General features: G+C 26.9%; 2 protein-coding genes across 4 annotated transcripts in view; one reads left to right on the top strand and one right to left on the bottom strand.

Annotated features, from left to right (window-relative positions):
* Positions 1–19,424, top strand: part of LOC145185194 (uncharacterized) — a 29,021-nt gene extending 9,597 nt beyond the window's left edge. The window contains exons 10-31 of one of the 2 annotated variants that reach the window (XM_090098550.1): positions 1,741–1,842; positions 1,955–2,012; positions 2,121–2,193; positions 2,961–3,048; positions 3,371–3,434; positions 3,679–3,706; positions 4,482–4,518; positions 4,771–4,865; positions 5,066–5,155; positions 7,675–7,740; positions 7,965–8,021; positions 8,228–8,332; positions 8,484–8,545; positions 8,657–8,737; positions 8,864–8,955; positions 9,035–9,124; positions 9,358–9,460; positions 9,606–9,736; positions 10,784–10,899; positions 13,110–13,223; positions 18,872–18,959; positions 19,134–19,424. In XM_090098550.1, coding sequence (XP_089954676.1) covers positions 1,741–1,842; positions 1,955–2,012; positions 2,121–2,193; positions 2,961–3,048; positions 3,371–3,434; positions 3,679–3,706; positions 4,482–4,518; positions 4,771–4,865; positions 5,066–5,155; positions 7,675–7,740; positions 7,965–8,021; positions 8,228–8,332; positions 8,484–8,545; positions 8,657–8,737; positions 8,864–8,955; positions 9,035–9,124; positions 9,358–9,460; positions 9,606–9,736; positions 10,784–10,899; positions 13,110–13,223; positions 18,872–18,959; positions 19,134–19,273 — 1,880 coding nt within the window. In that variant the 3' untranslated portion in view covers positions 19,274–19,424. Of the gene's footprint in view, positions 1–1,740; positions 1,843–1,954; positions 2,013–2,120; positions 2,194–2,960; positions 3,049–3,370; positions 3,435–3,678; positions 3,707–4,481; positions 4,519–4,770; positions 4,866–5,065; positions 5,156–7,674; positions 7,741–7,964; positions 8,022–8,227; positions 8,333–8,483; positions 8,546–8,656; positions 8,738–8,863; positions 8,956–9,034; positions 9,125–9,357; positions 9,461–9,605; positions 9,737–10,783; positions 10,900–13,109; positions 14,943–18,632; positions 18,960–19,133 lie in introns of those variants that run through there. The other variant, XR_016455897.1, reaches the window with a different exon arrangement.
* On the bottom strand, positions 5,737–6,357 carry LOC149883607 (uncharacterized). Of its 2 annotated transcripts, none has more exons than XM_090098551.1 (2): positions 6,070–6,357; positions 5,737–5,960 (listed from the first exon to the last, which is right to left on the bottom strand). In XM_090098551.1, exons 1-2 carry the CDS (start codon positions 6,258–6,260, stop codon positions 5,843–5,845), a joined length of 309 nt encoding a protein of 102 aa, XP_089954677.1. In that variant the 5' UTR covers positions 6,261–6,357; the 3' UTR covers positions 5,737–5,842. The 2 variants fall into 2 exon arrangements, 1 of the variants encoding a protein (XP_089954677.1); XR_016455898.1 differs by having other exon boundaries at positions 5,870–5,960; positions 6,230–6,343.
* Positions 19,425–20,025: the final 601 nt, after the last annotated feature.

Genomic DNA, 20,025 nt, shown 5'->3' with positions numbered 1-20,025 from the left:
TAACATGATTCAAGAATGGAAACGACTGTATGTTTGAAACATGCACCATGCATTATTCATTTTGTCTGCAGATAGTTTTTCAAACCATATGAATCTATTGAAATGATGAATCTATTGAAATGATGAATCTATTGAAATGATGAATCTATTAAAATGATGAATCTATTGAAAATTTTTTTAGTTGATAATACAGAAAAATATTGGTTTTAGACTGATGTTATTTTAAAATACCTAAAAAATGGACAGAGATTAATTCTCAGCAAACAGTACAATACAAATTCTTTATACAGTTAGTGTTGAACAAAAGTTTGGTACAAAAGATTTATATTGGAATTTTCTTTAAAAGTCTTTAATTGGATTATAATGAGCAAAATGTACACAGTACACAAACATTTGGCTTTAAGTGAATTTTTTAGTTTAAGTAACCAAATAAAAATACCACTCAAAAGTTTAGCACATTTTGAATGAAAATTGATTTTAAAGCAGAATTGATAAGAAATATGGCTGCCTTTTGTTCTCAACAGAAGTTTAGCCATTACTTATTTTTGAATTGAAAAGCTTTTTGACCATAATCAAATTATAAGCTGTTCAGCAACTCTTTAAATCTTTTTCTAAGAGATTCAGCTGATGTTACAGATTCTTTTGTTCAGTTTTCAGTCCAGTACTGTCCATATATTTAAATAAGCTCATCAAAATTTTTGATTGAGATCTAATCGGTGATCAAGCTGGTGGCTGAAGTACAGAAATGTTGTTTTCTTTAATCCAAGCGGATGCTATTTTCACTTTGTGGCATGGGGTGCTATCTTGCTGATTACCATTCAGGCTCTTCTTAGAAAAAAAATGTTTTCAGTCAAAATAATATAGTTCTCAAGCATCTCTATATATTTATGTTGATTTACTTGGCCATCATACAATATGTGCCTTCATATGTTATACTCTTCTTTGAATGTTAATCTATCAGGTTCAAAACCTGTTTCAAAGCAATTGCCATTTTTTTGTGACGTAATATTGAATAATTTAGGCCTATTATAATTTTGTTTAATTTCTGGGCTAACTGGCTTTTTCTTCATTATTTTTTTTTTCTTTTTTAAACTTTTTTTTAAACTTTTATGAATGAAAGAGATTTGTTGAATTTATTTTAGTAAAAAAAAAAAAAAAATAATAATAATAATAAATAAGGGTGGTTTTAAAAAATTGATTGAAGTGGACCTGTGCTGAACTTTTTTTTTGAATTATTAGCAACATAGTTCATATGCGTTTTTTTTTTTTTTTTTCTTTGTTTCTATCTTTTCTATTCGGCATGTTTCAATGGATATACAACAAAAAATAAGAAAAAGGAAGAATTTTTTTCGTCTGAAAACTATTGTTAAAGAAAAATATTGTAATTTAAATTTTGTGTGCTAAACTTTTGACCAGCTCTGTATTGTTGTGTGTTACATTATTAATTTTATTTATATATATATATATATATAAAATATTTTTTAATATTGTTAATTATTTTTAACATAAAGTTACTTACCTAAACTGCTTACTACCCTCTCTATGTTTTCTAAGTTCTTCTTTAGCTTTTAAGCGTTTTTGTTTTTTATGTGAAATTTTTTATATGATTCTAAAAAATGAAGCAAAAAAGAAATAACAAAACATTTTCACAAATCTAGATCCAATTTATTTTCTGAAACAAGAAAATGAATGCTTAAACATTTGTTTTTCAATTTTAATTTTATTCTTTTTTTAATGTAGATTGGGCCTTTAAGTTAGTTGTTCCTGATGAATCATTGAAAAATAATCTTCAAATATATTACGGTATTTTGAGAGCTCTAAATTACAAACAAGATATGGCTGGTAAATTTTAGATGGTTTCTTTTTTATCTTTTTTTTTTTATTTATTTTCTTGAGTGTTTTACACTGTTTTGCTGAAGTTTGAGCTTAAAAAAATTTAAATTGTTTGTTTTAGGAATTGTCAAAGTGTTTGCTGATATGGCTGATAAAGCAATTGCTGCTGACCATTATTGGTATTTGTTTCATCCTTTACATTAAAAAGTTGTTTCTGATTCTTATTTAAATTTGCGTTATTTTAGTTTTTTACTTCCTTGGAAAACTTAACTTAGAATTTCATTCAGTTACCTAACTGTGTTTGAGACGATTGGAGAAGTGGGCAGCGAAAAAAACAATAGTTTCCTTGATTTAGCCAAGGTTAGTTAGTTTTTAAAAATGATATTTGATAAGAGAAAGTTTATGGCATCTCATGAATAATTGTAATGATTTTCTAATAGTTTTGTTTTTATTCACTTTAAAATAAGAATTTTTACAATTTTCAATAAATATTTTACAAATAAATAAATAGCTTCACTGTATTATTTCAAAGTATTTTTAATACTGTATCAAGTGCTTGTTTTAAAAATAAAAATATATAACTTGTTTCCTTTTTGTTAAAAAAAGTAGACACCAAATGAGGTTGGAAGTATTATTACATTATATAATAATTATATTTATATATCATATTTAAGAATACTTAAGTAACTTGATCGTTTTTTCTGTTGAAATATCTTTTTTTTTTCTTTTAAAGACTTCAATCCTGTTTTTAGTTTTAAGTGGCAATAATAATAGAAACAGATAAAGTAAATAGATAAAGTAATGATAGAAACTAAAACAGGCAGTATAAAAATGGCAACAAAAAGATCACTTTTAAAAATTATTTTTTATTCTTGAGATGGAAAGACAAGAACCATGACAGGAAATTAAATCCTCTCCAGAGTTTTTATTGAATGATGTGTTTTTATTTAAAATATGTCTTGTTTTGTGGAAATAAGGGAAATTTTATTTTGTTAAATTTACGTAGAAACATGTCTGTTTTTTAGATGGATTTTTTTTTTTTTTTTTTTTTTTTTTTGATAATTTTGTATTTTTAAGTTGTTTTTTTTAACAAATTTACTTTATATAACTTTTAATATTTGTTTTAGGAATATGACAACATTGTATTGCCATATCAGCTAATACAATCTGTGTTATCAAGGGAAAATATAGATCTGAAAACATTTTCTGAATATGGTGAGGGATTACTTAATATAATAAATGTAGCATACCTCTAAAACAAGATTCTCTAAACTCAAAATGATCACATGTTTATTAAGAAAAACATGACGACTCTTAAACATGTTGTTAATGTATTATATTATGCATTATATATTATGTAAGCAAGTTACTAAAAGATGTTGTATAAACAAAATACTGCATGTAAATTTTTTCTGTGAAAACAACAATTTATTGGTGAACCTTAAACATTAAATCCATTTTCCTGAGAACAATTTTTGACTTATGACAGTCTTTTTTAAATGTCCTTAAAGAAATCTTCAAAAATTTATTTTTATAGCTCATCTTGGTTCAAAAGGAGATCTGTTAGGATCCATTAAAGATATTACAGACCTGATAAGGCGGTATAAAAAACTTCAAACATTTGATATTATTATGATAATATATTAAAATGATAATATATAGTAATAGTTTTGATATTCAACTGTTGTTATCAAAAACAAGCATTTTTAAATAATATTCAAGTTTTAAATTTATTGTTTAAAATTTTTCTTTTGTGTTATTATTATTTTTTTTTGTTTTGTTTTGTTTTGTTTTTTATGAAAGGTATTATTTTAAATTATTGCAATATTAATTATATCTTTTTAGAGATTTTAACTTTGAGGATGCCTTAAAGGTATTTTTTTAATCATTTTTTTCTCTCATAAACTTTGTTTTTTCTCTTTTTCAAGTTTAAGTTTCAGTGAATTTAAACTATTTAAAATAAAATGCATTATTTTATTTTAAATAGTTTTTTGATTTGATGAAAGATGTAGTTACGTTTTCTAAATACAAACCAAAGTAAAGTGTTAGGCAAACTAGAAGTTTGGGTTTAAACTCTTTTACCTAATTTTTCATTTTGAGAATAACTCTAAACCCTTGTTTACTTAATTAAACATAATTTATGATTGAATCATTTAAGTAATATAATTTAGAAAATCATGTGTTTTATTTCTTATCTTATAGAAAACCATATGCATTTAGAAAAATACAATTTTTTTTTTTTTTTTTTTTTTTTTTGCTGTCTTAATCATTTAGAAAAACACTTTTGATTTTCTGTCTAAATCATTGACATTAGGAAAGTTTACAATATTTGAGAAAAAACCCAAAATCACTTGTATGATTTGTATGATTATATTGAGTAAAAAAAATGATTTAGTCATGAAATTTTAAACTAAACTGATCTTTAAAAGTTGTTTAATTGCTGAAACGCAAAGTTCCTATACAAAAGTGTAATTGAAAAAAAATTATCTGTAAGGTGTTTTTCTTTCAGGTGATGTTTTTATTAATCTTTAGGGCTCTTTTCTATTCTTTTCTATAGATAAATATTTATAGAAATCTTTTATTTGAATCATAAGTTATAATTGGCTGTAATTACATATTGGTTATTTAATTTTTTTTATTATTTTTAGATTGTCAGGATGTTACACAAGCGGGAAATTCAAACAAGTAATTTTTTTTTTTTTTTTTTTTTTTGTGATGGAAAAAAATGATTTTCTGTCTATCTACTTTAACAACAATAATTTACAGTAAAAAAAAATTTTAATTCTTAAAAAAAACTGAAATCTGTATAAAAATTTATTTAATATATAAGCACATTTTTTTGTATGAGTTTGCATGATTGTAAATTTTTTAATAAAGTATTATGAATTGTTACTTATTTTAATTATCTGACTATAAAACAATGAAAAAACTCTTTAGAGGCTCTTATTGATAAAGTTGTAATAGATGTTGCGAATCAAAATGTTGCCCATGCTAAACAGGCTTACCTATTCATGATGAGCCTTATAGAAGAGGTAATATTGCTTTCAATAGAAAATTTTTACAAAGTTTTAATCAGTTTTTGTAAAAAAAGAAAAAGTCTAACATTAGAAGTAAATACATTTAGTTTTCATTATTTAAAAAACAAATAAACATACTTGTGTATGCATGTAAAGTATAGTGTTACATGAACTAATATGCTTATATAACTTAATATTGATTCTTTTATGATTAGGGCATACCAACATCTTCTGATGCACAATACAATATACTGAAAGGATTATTTAAATTTTTTCCTGTCTCAAATGCTGAATATTTTCTTCAAGTAAGTTGTAATCTTTCTTATTGTGTAAGTATTACTAATTGTTAATTTAATAAGTATTAATTATACAATTATTATTATTATCATTTAATGGTTTACAATATTTAAAAATCAAATAAAAATGTTTTTAAACTGAAAAGTAAAAATAATGATATAGTTTAATAGTACACAATATTTTGATATCTCTTGATATATTTTGTCTCTCTTGATATTTTTTTATATCTTTTTGATGTCTTTTAGCAACTCTAAAAAGTATTTGTTTAGTAGTAGCATATCTCCTCAATATTAGGTTACAGCTTCTAGATGTCTAGACATTGATTTGACTAAAGATTTTTTTTTTCTGGTTGAATTTTATCTCAGGCTTCTTCAATTCCCACTAAGGTTCTCTTTTTTGGAAAATGACTGATTTTCAATTTTTCAGCTTAATTTGTAGGCTTCTCCAGCTTATCTCCAAACTTTTTGGGCTCTATCAGATGATTTGTTGAATTTCGATTAGTCACTCTATGGGAATCTTTCTCTAGAAACTTAATGGCATGACTTTTTACTTCTTAGCAAACTCTAATATTTTTTCATGTGTTTCTTGCTCAAAAATGCTTTATTATGCATTAGATGTCTTTGAAGTCCCTGGACTTGGATATAATTTCTGATTGTCTGATGTGATAGTTTAATTCCATAAACATTTCAGCTTGCTCAGCCAGTTTTTAAGCAGAAATGATGCGATTTTTCTTGACTTGTATAATGATTGACTAGATCAACAGCTAAATTTCTCTGAGCAACAGTCCAGCGGCATTTACCTCCAGCTTTTTTACTTAAAAAAAAAAAAACATAATTCAAGTTTTTTGTTATGCAATTTTTTAATTCGGTAAAAATTTGCTAAAGAATTTCAAGAAATGTAACATAAAATTAATTAAACTTACCTAAATATAGCTTGATTGGTTAATTTTTTTACAAGCCTATACAATACTAAGTTTCTTTTAGGACAATAAATAAACAAGCTGAAGCATGAAACAAATTTGCACACTAGATATATTCTATTTACAAGCGAATTAAAATGACATACAAAGCTGTTAATTTTACCAGAATATGGTCTATCTTCAAGATAGGTCATTTGCCTTCATTGAAATGTTTGAACCATTTTTGTAAAGCATTTAAAACTATCAGCGGTCTTTTTTCCAAAACATTTGACTTTATCAACTGGTATGTAGGAATTTAATATTTTGCTGGTGTTGTCACCTCCCTCTTCTACAATTGTGTTTATGTAAGTTGCTTGTAAGTTGTTTTTAAATGTGTAGTTAGCACAAGTTTTGCTGGTTTTATGCTATTATGTTGGAAAGTATTATATTAAATCTTTATTTCCTCACAATGAATTATCTTTGCTCTGGTTGTCACATCAAATACCTTTATATTTTGACGCTCATTTTATAGCATTTGCAAGCTTAAAATCACATGATACAGTTAAACAAGAGATGAAGTCAAACAATGTTTTTAAGTTTCTTTGTTTCATTTAATTTGTAAGTAGGTAACTTCAAATTTTTAGCATATTAAGCTTTAAGCTCAAATTCAAAACATTTATATAAAACGTATTTTTTTTTAAAAAAAAAAAAAATACGTTTTATATAAATTAATTATTTTAAAAAAAAAAAAAAAACCATCCGGTTTTTTTAACGTCCCATTTCTAGGTGCGACTCCTTAACTGCACAATTCATATTGCGTTGTTTTTTCTTTCTTAAAGAACAAAGATAAAGATTATAAGTTTACTGAATTTGAAACAATTAATCTGGATATAATTTACTTATACGTAATAATTTACGTAATAAACTTTAGCAAAATTCAAACCAAGTTAAATCTTTCAAAATAGAAAGTTAAAACACAATCAGTTAAAAAAATGTTGGACTTTAAGTTGCTAAGAGAATAATTCATAAATCGAAATATTTATTTTAAAAATATCTACTTAATCCATCCAAAATGGGTACTTACTATAATTACTGAATAAGTTGCAAAGTTTACAAATTCAAGCTCAAAATATAAATGATGTTTCAAATGTAAATAAACAACATTATTCAAATGTTGATCAATCTGTTTAAGCAGTGAATTTATTCCCCAATAAAAATTAAAAACTACTTGAAAAATGTTGTCGTCATTGTTTTATTCAATTTCTGCTTCAAAATAAGTTTAAAAATTGTAATGTAGAAGCATATTTAAAAAGTATTGTTTTTCAGCTTTCAAGAAAAAAGACACCTGTAGTAAAAAGTTAAGGTGGATCTCATCATAAAAAAACATTTTAAAAGTTGTAGTTAGTTGTAGTTGGCAGGCTTTTTATTTAGGCAAGGCAGTATGTTTTTTAAGACATTTCTTTACAATTTAAATATCATTTTATATTATTTGTTTTTTTTAGATTTAGGGAAGTAATATTACTATAATCATTAATTAAAAAATATTCAGTTTTAATTAACTTTACATTCATAAAAGTTTATATGAAATGAATGAATCCATTCTTTAATGTTTTTTTTTTTTTTTTTTAGTTCATTCGTACACTTAAGGAACATGGTATAGAACTTGATAACAATCAGCAGATTCTTATGATAAGGGTATTCTCTAAGTTATTTTTTGTTCTTCCTGATTATCTCTGTTATTTTTTGCTTTTCATGATGAAATAGAACACAAATACACAGTTTTCTGCTTGTTTTTGTAGTTTTGTTTGTAGTAGTTTTAACTTAAAACAACCTTTTTATGAATATATATATATATGTGTGTGTGTGTGTGTGTGTATGTGTGTGTGTATATGTATATATAATTTTAAATTTAATTTTAGATGGCTGCCAAGTTAGGCAACAGTAGTGCGGCTCAATTTTGTTTTGAAAAATTAATGGTATTTTATTTTTAAATTTTAAAGTATTATTTTGCAATTGCTGTGTTACAAAAAAAAAAATCACAATTTTCTCAATTTAACTTTGTAATTTATATTTAACTTTGTAATTTATATTTAACTTTGTAATTTATATTTAACTTTGTAATTTATATTTAACTTTGTAATTTATATTTAACTTTGCAATTTATATTTAACTTTGTAATCAGGCTGCACAAGACTTACCTGAGTTTTACAATGAAAATAAAGGTCTGTTGTATCAATATCTTATATCTGCCTATCAAAATGAAGCTATTAAAGATGTAAAAGAAAAGGTTAGAAATACTATTCTTCTGTTTTTTTTTAAATCATTATATAGATTAAAACACTTTTTTTTATAATTTACGTAACAAGCTTTTTTTTTTTTTTATCAAATGCAAAATATTTATATAAAAATACATGTAATTTTTTTTATTTATACTTTAGAAACTTCCCAATGCTCTAAAGATACTTCAAATTGCTGCTGAAATGAAAGAAAAAAATATAAAGTAAACTTTTCAATTTATACAAAACAATAGAAATTTATTTTTGAAAAAGAAAAGAAAAAAAAAAAAACATTTTCTCTCATTGATTGCATGTTTTTATATATATATTTTTAGACCCACTTTCCATTCTGCTTCAGTAATAGCTGTCAGCCATCTGATTAGTGGTGATGTTGCTGCAGCTGACAATTTTCTTAGGTAAAATAACTTATTTAATTCTCTATTGTAAAACTTTTATCATTCTTTTCAAGTTCTATATTATCTCTATATATATTCAAGTTCTATATATATTTATATGTACTGCTTATTTTGATTTTCTCATAGTTCTTATGGGAATTTAGAGCAAACAAAAAACCAAAGAAACTTACTCAACACAGCATATTTAACAGTGTTAGTATCTCAAGGCAATTTTAAAGGTATTCTTTTCACTTATCGTTTTTAAAATTTCTTATAATTTGATTTCCACTTGAATGATGAAATTAACTTTAATGTTAGCTGCTGAAAGCAAGTTTAAAGATCTCATTCTCAGCAAAACAGTGTCTCTCGGACATTTTAAGCAAATGTTTAGGATGTGCGAAATTAAAGGTATCACTTCTACTATGTAAAAACATTTTAAGATATCTTTTTTAGTACATAGAAAAATAAAGTAAAAAAATAGATTTTTCTTGCAACATTTTAATTGTTTCTGAAGCCGGATTCAGAATCATGTGTAAAATAATAATGAATGTTTAGGAATTTTTATGATGTCAACAGTTGTCTTTGGTACAAATAGCAAATCTAAATTCACTCTGATATTTTTTTTGTGACGGGTTAAATAGGGAATGTCTTGAGAATGGAGAGCTTACAAAATCAATTGGTTGATAATGGTTTGACTCCAGATGTTTTTATTTATGAACACATGATTCGCACTTACCTAAAAGTGTAAGTTATCAATAAAAATATTTAGTTTACAATTTTTTTTATTTTTGTAAGATAAGTTTGAATATTTGATTTCTTTGATCATTTTTAATGGCATCAAGGATATATTTTAACTACTTTGAAACTAAACGTTTATTTTGTTGATTAGCAACCAGCCTGAAAAATGCTTAAAGTTGCTCAACGATAATGTAACAAGCAAAGCGAAGAAGTTGGGAGTTGAAACTTTCATGACTGTGATGCGTCATCTTAGTTTAATTGGAGTTGAAAAGGTTTATGATGGTATGTTGTTTTTTTATACAATCAAAAGTAATGTTTTTAATCATATTACAGATTAATGTATTATCCATCGTATATTGACAAAATTATATAAACCACTTTGTTTTTACATAAAATATATTATAATGCATCATTATATTTTTTATAAAATATATAACCCAATGTAGTTTATATTTAATGTAAGATAAATATAATTGTATTATTGATTTATAATTCTTTGGTGAAAAAAAAAAATTTTTTTTTTTGATGTTTTTTTGCTGTGTCCACATAACATTTAAAACTTGGAAAACTCTCAAATGTTTTAAAATATAAAGGTATCTTGCTATTAGTGCTCATTGGCTTGTTGCTCTTTTGTAATATTAGTTAAAGATTCTAATTTTAAAATTAGCGTTCCTTACCATGATGCTCTATAGTAATATTGTTTTTTTTTTTTAATTCTAGTTTTAAAATTCTTAAGGTATGTAAAAAGATACCATTATGTTATATTATTAAAAAAAAATCATAATTTTCAGATATTTAGAGTTTAGTCAAATAAGATTATTGCAGAGGATCAAAAGTTTATCACATGCAACTTTTTGTAATTTTGCAGATTTATTTATTTGGAGTCAACAGTTTGCATCAATGTTTTATAAAAATTTTGCATCTTCTAAAGTAATCTTAAAAATCTTCTAATTGGAAAGATGTTGTTCTAATCAATGCAGCAAGAATCATTAGAAAAACATTTGGAGATCAGCTGGTCTGTTGTTAAACTAACCAAAAAATTGTTTGATTATCTGTTATTTTTTTTTTTTGCTATAAATAGGGACTATAATGGAAACCAGCAGAGTATATAAAAACCGTATATAAAGTATATAAAAGTTCAATTTTTTTTTTGTATCAAATCTTTTTAACCCAAAAAATAAAAGAAATCAGGTTTTCCAATCACTAATTGACAAATGGTAACAAGTGAAATTAATGGTGAATGTGTTATTAATTGGAATTGTTTTTTGATTGTGTTTTTAAATTTATATTAAATTATTAATATGGATATTGTTTATCATGATCATTTAGCTATTGAAGTAACCCGTAAAGTGTATCCAAATGTTTCAGAGCAACCTTTTAAAGAGAATATTATAATAGCTCATATTAAATCTGGTTTGATTGACAAAGCATCTTCATACCTAGATGTAAGTGAGTCAATAATCTTTAAATCATTTCTAATTTTAGAATGTCTGTTTTTAACTGGAGTACAAATAAGTTTTAAGGTTTTTTTTTTGTAACTTTGAAGCTTTATTCAGAGAAATTAGTAAAATATATTTCTTTCAAAGTATTGTTCATTGTTAGCTACAACTTTTCTACCTCTTTCAGACAGAATACAGGTTCTGTGTTGAAAAAATTTCTTGCCTTTTGAGGAAATCCGAGAATAAATCCTGTTTTTGGTTTCTTAATAAGAAATGAATACTGCTTGGCCAGGCCATGAATCATTAAAAAGAATAAGTGCTAGTTGGAAGGAGCAATATCTGGTGAACATGACAAGTGGGGTAAAATCCGATTAAAGCCCCTCCAAAGTATTTTTGATGGATTTTGCAACATATGGCCAAGTATTGTCATGCTGAAAGAACATTTTGTTGTGTCTTTTGACATATTTTTGAGGCCTTTGAGTTTCAATGCTCAGCTCAATTTCATCAATTGTTGTTGGCATTGTTCCCCAGTGATTTGATTAGGCTGAAGCATCTTATAGTTGATCACTCTGAGCTGATCCCTCCAGATGCACAGCATTAAATTTTTGCCATGAATATTTAGTTTTGCCAATTTGATGCATAGCCTCACTTAGCTCACAGTTTTCTGCTCTTTGGGTTATTGTAGTGGATCCACTTTTCATTCCCTATCAAATATGCAAAAACCATTTTTTAACTTGGCTTGACAATTTAGTGACATGACATCTACTGATTTTTAATGGGAAATGATAAAACTTCTACTTGAATATAGTTACAAGATGTTTTTATGCAATTTAATGTTAGTTATTCCATCTTTTTTTAAATCTCTCTTATATTCCCAATATGAGTATTGTGTTTTTTTGTCAAATCACATTTGATCTTAATCTGTCATTTGTCTTGAATGAAACCTCACATATAAAAAATATTCAAAAGCAAGAAATAAAAGTAATTCTTTCTATTAAATGTGGTAAGTATATTCTGAAATACAAAAGGTAATTGACTGAAAGATTTTTGAATAGTTGGTGATTTTTTATTCTTCATAGTTCATAACATTAATTGGGAAAAATTACCACTCAATATATTACTTTTTATATATTACTTTTTATATATTACTTTTTTAATTCGATTAAATCAAGAAGTAAGAATAGGGGAAGTATTGTTAAGACAATCAAATCCTACTTTTTATTTGCAAAACTTTTAAGTTTAAATATAATTTCAATTAATCTCTTATGACTATTGACTTTATACTCTTATCTCTTATCTCTTATTGACTTAAGCCATATTCCTAAAAGTAACTTAAATCATAGTCAACAGATTCATTTGTCTGTTCAGACCTAAAATTAAGCCTTTTTATCTTCATCTAAAATTTCTATCTTTATCTAAAGAAATTGTAATTAATAACATAATTAACAACATAAATAACATAATTAACAACAACATGAGCTTTTTATTTAAAATTTGGACTTTGATTTTTGTACAAAGATTTAAAAACAGTAATGGTCTTGTTGAAGTAGCTAATCAGTCCATATCCAAAGCAATTTGTTCTTTGTTTTCTAGAATGATCAATAGTGTTTATAAATGAACAGGCTGTAGGGTGAATGGTTTTGTCTTCATTCAAAATTAGCTTCTATAAATTCTCTTTTAATTTAAAAACTGTTTCAATCTTTTGAGTTAAAATTGGTTTGTTTATTATAATGATTGGTCTAGAACTCTTGTGGCTTGAACAGGCCAGCATTAGCAAAGATTGAACATTTCAAATTAGTTTTTAGCAATCCCAGGAAATTCCATTGACAGCATAAAGGGCAAGATCAACATGGGGTTGTTTAGATCACAGTGGAGCATTTTTACACCTATAAAACTTGGCTGATCACAAATTATTTTTTGTATTTTACTTGCTGAGCTACAACTTCTTGAGACTTTAAATGTATTTTTTCAGAAGTTACTACAGTTTGAAGTTGAAACTTGAAGTTGAAAGAATTAATTTTAGTATTTTCTAAATATTTTTTTTGATGTTCTGTTTAAGATACATGTGTGATGTAAATATTTTTCTTTAAAAAACAATACTGTGTATTTTCTGTCTAAAAGTTAACAGGAGCGTTTGTCTTTTGAATAAAATCCGCCAATTAATTCATCAATTCTTGTGCTAATCCTTGTTAAAGACAAATTTTTTAATGTTATAGAAAAATGAAGATGAAAAGCTGCAGGCTAAAGATGCAGAAATAACTGAGTGTAAGGGTGATTTTATGGTTGGTCCTCTTAAAAAGAATGCTGAGTCAGCTCAAAAAATTGGCGATGTGAGATAATACTTATTTTAATATTTTTTTGATTTGGTATTTTTCTGGTCTTTTTTTTTTTTTTTTCTGGTTGTAACATAATTGAATTGCAATGTCAGAAAAACCAGGTTAAAAAGCAGTATGAAACGTAAATAATCAAATATTAGTCAGTTATAATAAATTTTGAATAATTAAGTTGTTTACGTATTTTACTCGATTGCTTGTAACTGTAGGATGTCAGATTCCTGAAATATTGTTTAATAAAGTTTTGCTGAATAACAATAATTGGGGAAGAGGGGAAGGAGAGAGGTGGCTAGAACACAAATCACCTCTCATTTTGTTTGTGTACAATCTATTGCACTCTTTGCAATATATATACTACATACAAGTGCTATTATATGTTTAACAGTAGTAATCCTTTATAAATGATATAGTTTAACAGTAGTAATCCTTTATAAATTTTTTTATAAATTTTTTTATAAATTTTTAATGTAAGTGATATTTACTAAGAGTGCCATAAAGAGGACCTTGGAATTGTTTTTGGAAAACAGACACCCACATTGAGTTTTTGGAAAACAGACACCCACATAGAGAGTTCACTAAGCTGATCAAAGATGATCACCACATTCTCCATTTAACAATAACCTTGGTGCTGGAACAGCTCTGTGTATTGTGTTAATACACCAATTTAAATTTGTGTGATCCTTTTTTAAAAGAAAATTGGGAAAAATTGCTCTCATGCTAGAAATGGTGGTACCAAACATGTGCCACTCTCTGTAGGGCTTATGTCAAGAAAATCACTTTCCTTAGGAAAACATTTGGTCCAATGAGGTTTTCCTTTTTCAGTAGTTTTTAAATTTTATTGAAAAAAAGTTTTATATATTTTTAAGGAATGGTCCCTAAATGCTCCTCATCATGCCAACAACATTTAATAAGTTTATCATAGCAGATAGTTACTTTTTATGATGCAGGCAAAAGTTACCACACTGGAGCTTATTAATTTTTGTATTTTTGGCTAATACTAATAGTGGTTAAAAGTTCTAAAAACGTTGCCATGCTATAGACTAATCTAAAACATTTTTATAGACAATAGTATGGAAAAATTAAAAGCTGGCATTTTTTATGGTTCAAAAATGTCTCAGTGCAAGAGTATTTAATTCCTTTGTGTTTCACCAGAAAATATTTAGGTAATGGAAGAAAGGTACTTTGTAATGTTAAAATAATGACTGGCTAGTTCTGGAGCTTAAGTTGTAACAAATAAAACAATATGCACTTGAAATCAGAAAAAAAACATTTTTACAACAAAGTTATGAAATATTTTATACATCAATTCCCATATTTTTTCCAGAATATTCTGAAACTTGATCTAATGGTGAAAACTGCAATTTCTGTAGTTTATTGCTTAAAAGTTTTTTTTTTTTTTTTTTTTTTTTTTTTTTTTTTTTTTTTTTTTTTTGGCATATGTTTACTACAAAATCATGAATGAAATTTTAAATGATTTTTAATTAGGTAATTCATTGAAAATATTTTGATAGGAATTTTTTAAAGTAATTTGTGGCCCTTTAATATTCCCAAAATATGTCAATCTTTATCGAGTAAAATTTTCCTTTATTAAGTTTTCATAAATTTCACTGCTTTCAAATAAAACTAACTTTAGTTGGTTTCAGCATATTTGTGTTAACCTTACACGAAAATAAAATTATAGGAGAAGTCCATGAGTACATGAGATTACAGGAGAAGGTCATTAGGGCGTTCCGTAATTCAATGGAGAAAATTTTTTTTTCGATTTTTTTTGCTCCCTGGCAATTTTCCCATTTCTATTGTTTATGTAAACATATTGTTAAATTTTTTTAAGCCTGAATTAACGTTTAAGGTTGCCACCGTGTGCTAGAATTAATAGAATTTATGTATTTTTATGGTTTTTTACCATATAAAAGCCTATATTTAATGTAATTTTTTATACCATACATTTTAAGTTGGTAAACACAAAACAAACATATATATCAACAGAATTAATGGTAAGTTAAATATATATATTATATTGTTAGTGAATTGTATAGTAAATAACAGGATTGTATGTGGCAAAATCGTGTTATAACATGAATTGACATCTTAACTCAATCCCCTCGTGCTACACTCCATTTACAAGTTGACTGTTGTTAAGTGTGGGTGTTTTATTACATTGTTCAGTTTTTTGATGTATCCTTTTAAATTATAGTTGGCAGCCTTTTGTTAGCAAATACTTTTCTGTTGTTGAATCCAAAAATGGGTTTAATGTTACGTTTGTTTCCTTTGGATGGGTTTAGTTTTATCTTAATATAGTTTAAACAACTACCTAATATGAATACAATTTATATGTATAATATAATTATTATAATATAAATGAATAAAACATATATATACCTTAACTATATTGTTAGTATATGATTGGTGATTGCTTTAGACATGGCTGATTCAGCAATATCGAAAAGAAGACAACAGTCACAAAATATTTGGTTGATAGGAAATTCTATTGATGCTCTGAGCCAAACAATTATTCCTACTAATGGGGATATTTTGAAATTATTTTTTCACCTTAAGAACTGTGAATTTAAAACTGAGAAATCAATAAAATCAAATTCAATTGTTGCTGATGCAGTATGTGAAGCAGTTCTAGAAGTCTGGCATAAGACCGGTATTGAAACCCAAAGGAAAGATAAAATCAAAGAAAAAATAACTAAATTGCATGATGAATACAGGAACGTTCAAAAAAGAAAAGGCCAAAAATCAAATGAAACTAAACAAAATAATTTTGTAGCAATGCTTGAAGACTATTTTTTCATTGCCCACATTAACGCTGAAGAAACCATTTGGAAAGACAGACTACGGAACGATAAACAAAAAAGTGAAGACATTAAGTTTTTAATCGCGATCAAAGATAACAAAAGAGTAAAACTGGGAACACCAGATAATCAATACGCAAAGAAACTAAAAATGAAAGATGAACGAACCAAAACAGAGCAAGAGAGGGCAACATTAGTAAAGAAAGGCCTAAAGAATTCAAATATTAAACATTTAAGTTCGTCAGAAAGTGAAGGAAATCAAGATTGTGATTCATCCTCAAGTGAAGCAAGCATAAGTGAAATACTTGTGAAAAAAATGCAAAGTGATCAAAGAAAAACCTTGAAAAATAATCAAACAACCGATACTGAAAATAAGGTTCAGCTACTATTGCCAAAAAACCCATTCTTGAATCCAAACATTTGCCAAACCGCTGATAGGCTGAACTTGTCCTTGGGACAAAGAACAGCATTTTTGGGAGCTATTGCGAAGGAAGGAGGTGCTTCCTGTAGTAGTGTTACACTATCAAAGACAAGTTCCTATAATGCTAGTAAATATAATCGCCAAGACATTGCAAAAAACATCAAATCTGACTTTAACAAGCCGGACTTTCTAACAATTCATTGGGATGGAAAAATTATTGAAGGGGATGGGGAACGATTGGCAGTTTTAGTTTCAGGTGCACCAAATTATGTAGAAGGAAAGTTGCTGGGCATTCCAAAAATCATGAATGGGACAGGATTAGTCCAAGCAGAGACAAGCTTTGATCTCATTAAAGACTGGGAGTTGAACAAATCTATCATCGGTATGGTATTTGATACCACAGCTTCCAACTCAGGATGGAAAAATGGAGCTTCTGTCATTCTAGAAAAAAAGTTGAATTCTAAGCTGTTTTATTTACCATGTCGGCACCATATCTTTGAGATTATTTTGTCGTCCGTATGGAAACACCTGTTTGGCCCAACAACAGGCCCGACCAATATAGAATTTCTAAAATTAAAGAACTCTTGGGACACAATCCCTCAAAAGAATGACAATTTTAAATTGCTGGACGTAAATGAAAGCTCGTTGAAATCCACAAAAGAAGATATGATTAATTTTCTTAAACTGTCCCTCCAAGAACATACATTTATAAGAGATGATTATAGGGAATGCATTTATGTCACGTTGTTACTCCTTGGTGAGAAAAATGTGAAAAAGGGAGAACAATGGCTTAAGCCAGGAGCTTTCCATCACGCTAGATGGATGGCAAACATTCTATATGCAGCTAAAATGTATGCATTCAGTGAGTACTTAGGTTATGATAAAAATATGATTCAGAAACTGCATCGCTTTTGCCTATTTACAAGCTTGTTCTTTGTAAAAGTTTGGTTGACATCTTCAAACGCCATAGATGCTCCTATCAATGACCTACAGTTTTGGAAGAACATGCAAATGTTTAAAAAAATTGACCCAGGAGTAGCAGAAGCAGCTTTGATAGCTCAAACAAGACACCTATGGTACCTAAGTGAAGAAGTTGCACCCTTTGCCCTCTTTTCAGGATCTGTGTCCACCCATGAAAAAAAGAAAATTGCTTCAACAATTCTGAAAAAAATAAACGATGAAAATATGGAAACTGGAGTGCCAGTAATGCCACAGATGAATCAAAACGTGAAAGTGAGCTCTCTAATTGGAAAAAATTCCAGGCTTCTTTTTGATCTTTTGAAAGTCAATACTAAGTGGCTTTCACTATACCCCGATGAATGGTCAAAAAATTATGAATTTAACTACATATCTGGGATATTAAAGGACCTAAAAGTTGTCAACGATTTAGCAGAAAGGTCAGTTAAACTAGTTACTGACTTTAATCAAAGTCTAACACGGGATGAAAATCAAAAGCAGTGCCTTTTCCAAGTAGTGGAACAGCATAGAAGGAACATACCAAAGTTTGATAAAGCATCAATGTTGATGAAAAAGTAGAACTCTTTTTAATAAATATGTATGTAAATGCATGAATACAACTCTGTTGGACTTATTGGAACATCAGTTACCAACATTTTCTTTTATAATGGAAATACATATTTTTACAATTTATACAGTTTTTATTTTATTACAATTTTTCTTTTGTAAATTTTATCTCGCATTTCCAAGTCTAAGTATGTTTTAGTGAATTTGAATCTAATATAGAAACATTTTAATTTAATATCTGTAACATTGTTTCCAATTGATTAGTTATATACAAATAATAAGGAAATTAAAGTTTTCTATAACTTTGTTTTGTTACTCATTTCATAAACTAGTAATTACTTGAATCTCAAACATTTATTTTTTATTTTGCATAAAGGTCTAAATCAATTAATTATATCATTGTGTTCTGGTAGCAACTTTAATTTTTAGATTCATAGTTGCAATCAATTAAAAGTATTAATTAATGTTCTGCATTATTATCCCAAATTCATGAATAAGATTAAACTTTAATAATTCATGAAAACTTTAAAAGGCTGGTGGCAATGTTAAATCAGCAGGTATTGACCTGAAGTTTGAATAATGGTCATATCTTATCAAGTAAAATGGGAAAATTACCAGGGAGCTTGTATTTTCAAAAAAAAATTTTTTCTGAACACCCTAAAGGTCATGAGTGTAAATCATTTCAATATTAAAAATTTCACTAGTTTAAGATAAAGTGATCGGTTTTTACAACCCAAAAATATTAATTAATCTTCTTGAAATTTAGCATATATCTTTTACATCACTAAGAGTTGGGGCGTAAGTAAAGTCATGAAAATCTATTTTTTGGAAAAAAAAATCGTCCTAATGTCTGTATTGTTTTTGTTTCGATATTTTTATGTAACGTTTATCTGTCATTCTAGATTGAGTTCATTGAAAACATCATCAAGTTTCTAAAAGCAAATAAGCTCGCCTATCATGTTGCATACCCTTCCTACTTGTTAGCACTTGGTAAAGACATTTTTTTTATTTCGCTAATAAGTTCTTTTTCCTCAAGAAAATTTAAAGATTTTCGAAATAACGATTATCGAAACAATGGTAGTGATTTTTCTTCTCTAAAGTAAGTTAGCGACAAATTTATTCGACGTAAAGATCCTTTTTCTTGTATTTTGGTTTATTTCATAGATAAAATTAACGATATAGAAGGAATACGAAACCTTTATAAAGATCGTTTTGAAGACGGAATCAAAGAAAATGAGCAGTTTATATCCCTATTAAATACAGTTGTCGAAAAACATGGTATAACAAGTACTCAAGAAAAGTAAAATGCATTTTTTTTAACACTCGATTTACAAAAAAACTCCTTGTAAATACCACTTATTTCTTAGAGCTGTTTTGTAAAAATTTATGGTCTATGTGTTTAGGACACTTGTGATTTGTGTTTGAAGTTATGTTAATTGGTCGTAGTAATTTAAATGTTGTTTAATTTTTTTTTAATCAAAAAGAATGTAGAACTATTGGAATTTAGTCGCAGTCCAATGAAGCTTCAGTTTTCACACATTTGGAATCCAAAATGTCGTTAGTGGCATACGTCGCCAATTCAATTGAGACCTTGTTTTCTAATTTGCAGGCGTAACAAATCTAAAAAATTCAAGATTTAGATAAAAATTGGCAGCACTTCCTGGAACTTAGTTCCCTGTGCGGCGTGATATATTTTGTTAAAAATATACTCTACACTCCAAACATCTTAAACAGTGAAAAATTAGATTCTTTTTTGCCACTTTACGGCAAAAATATACTGAGTAACTAATTTGCTAATTGAGATTTAGTACGTTTTGGAAATATAACTCTAAATTAATTACAAACTAAATAGCTAAAAGTCTATTTAAGCTCAAGGACTCCACTTTCTGTGACCCGCACCAGCAGCGGGTCACAGAGAGTAGAAATGGGAAAAAAACTGTGCAGATAAAAATCAGAAAAGTCATGTTTTCTAAGTTTGAATTTTAAATTTTCATTTGATTAACACTTTAAAACAGAAAGTTCCAAAATATGTTTCTTGGACATACCGTCATATAGG

Source organism: Hydra viridissima, unplaced genomic scaffold (genome assembly GCF_058129835.1).
Source record: "Hydra viridissima isolate aposymbiotic clone 2 unplaced genomic scaffold, HvirCarnegie_v1 scaffold_9, whole genome shotgun sequence".
In the NCBI taxonomy this organism is placed as follows: Eukaryota; Metazoa; Cnidaria; class Hydrozoa; order Anthoathecata; family Hydridae; genus Hydra; species Hydra viridissima.
Note: the sequence above shows the minus strand (reverse complement) of the source record. Positions and strands in the feature narration are given on the sequence as shown.

What these genes read in the sequence shown, in the direction of transcription:
- LOC149883607 (XM_090098551.1), bottom strand. Translation starts at nt 6,260, where the DNA reads ATGACCTATCTTGAAGATAGACCATATTCTGGTAAAATTAACAGCTTT. An exon ending in ACCAATCAAGCTATATTTAG is followed by an intron (nt 5,961 to 6,069) that starts GTAAGTTTAATT and finishes TTTTTTTTTAAG; the next exon opens with TAAAAAAGCTGGAGGTAAAT.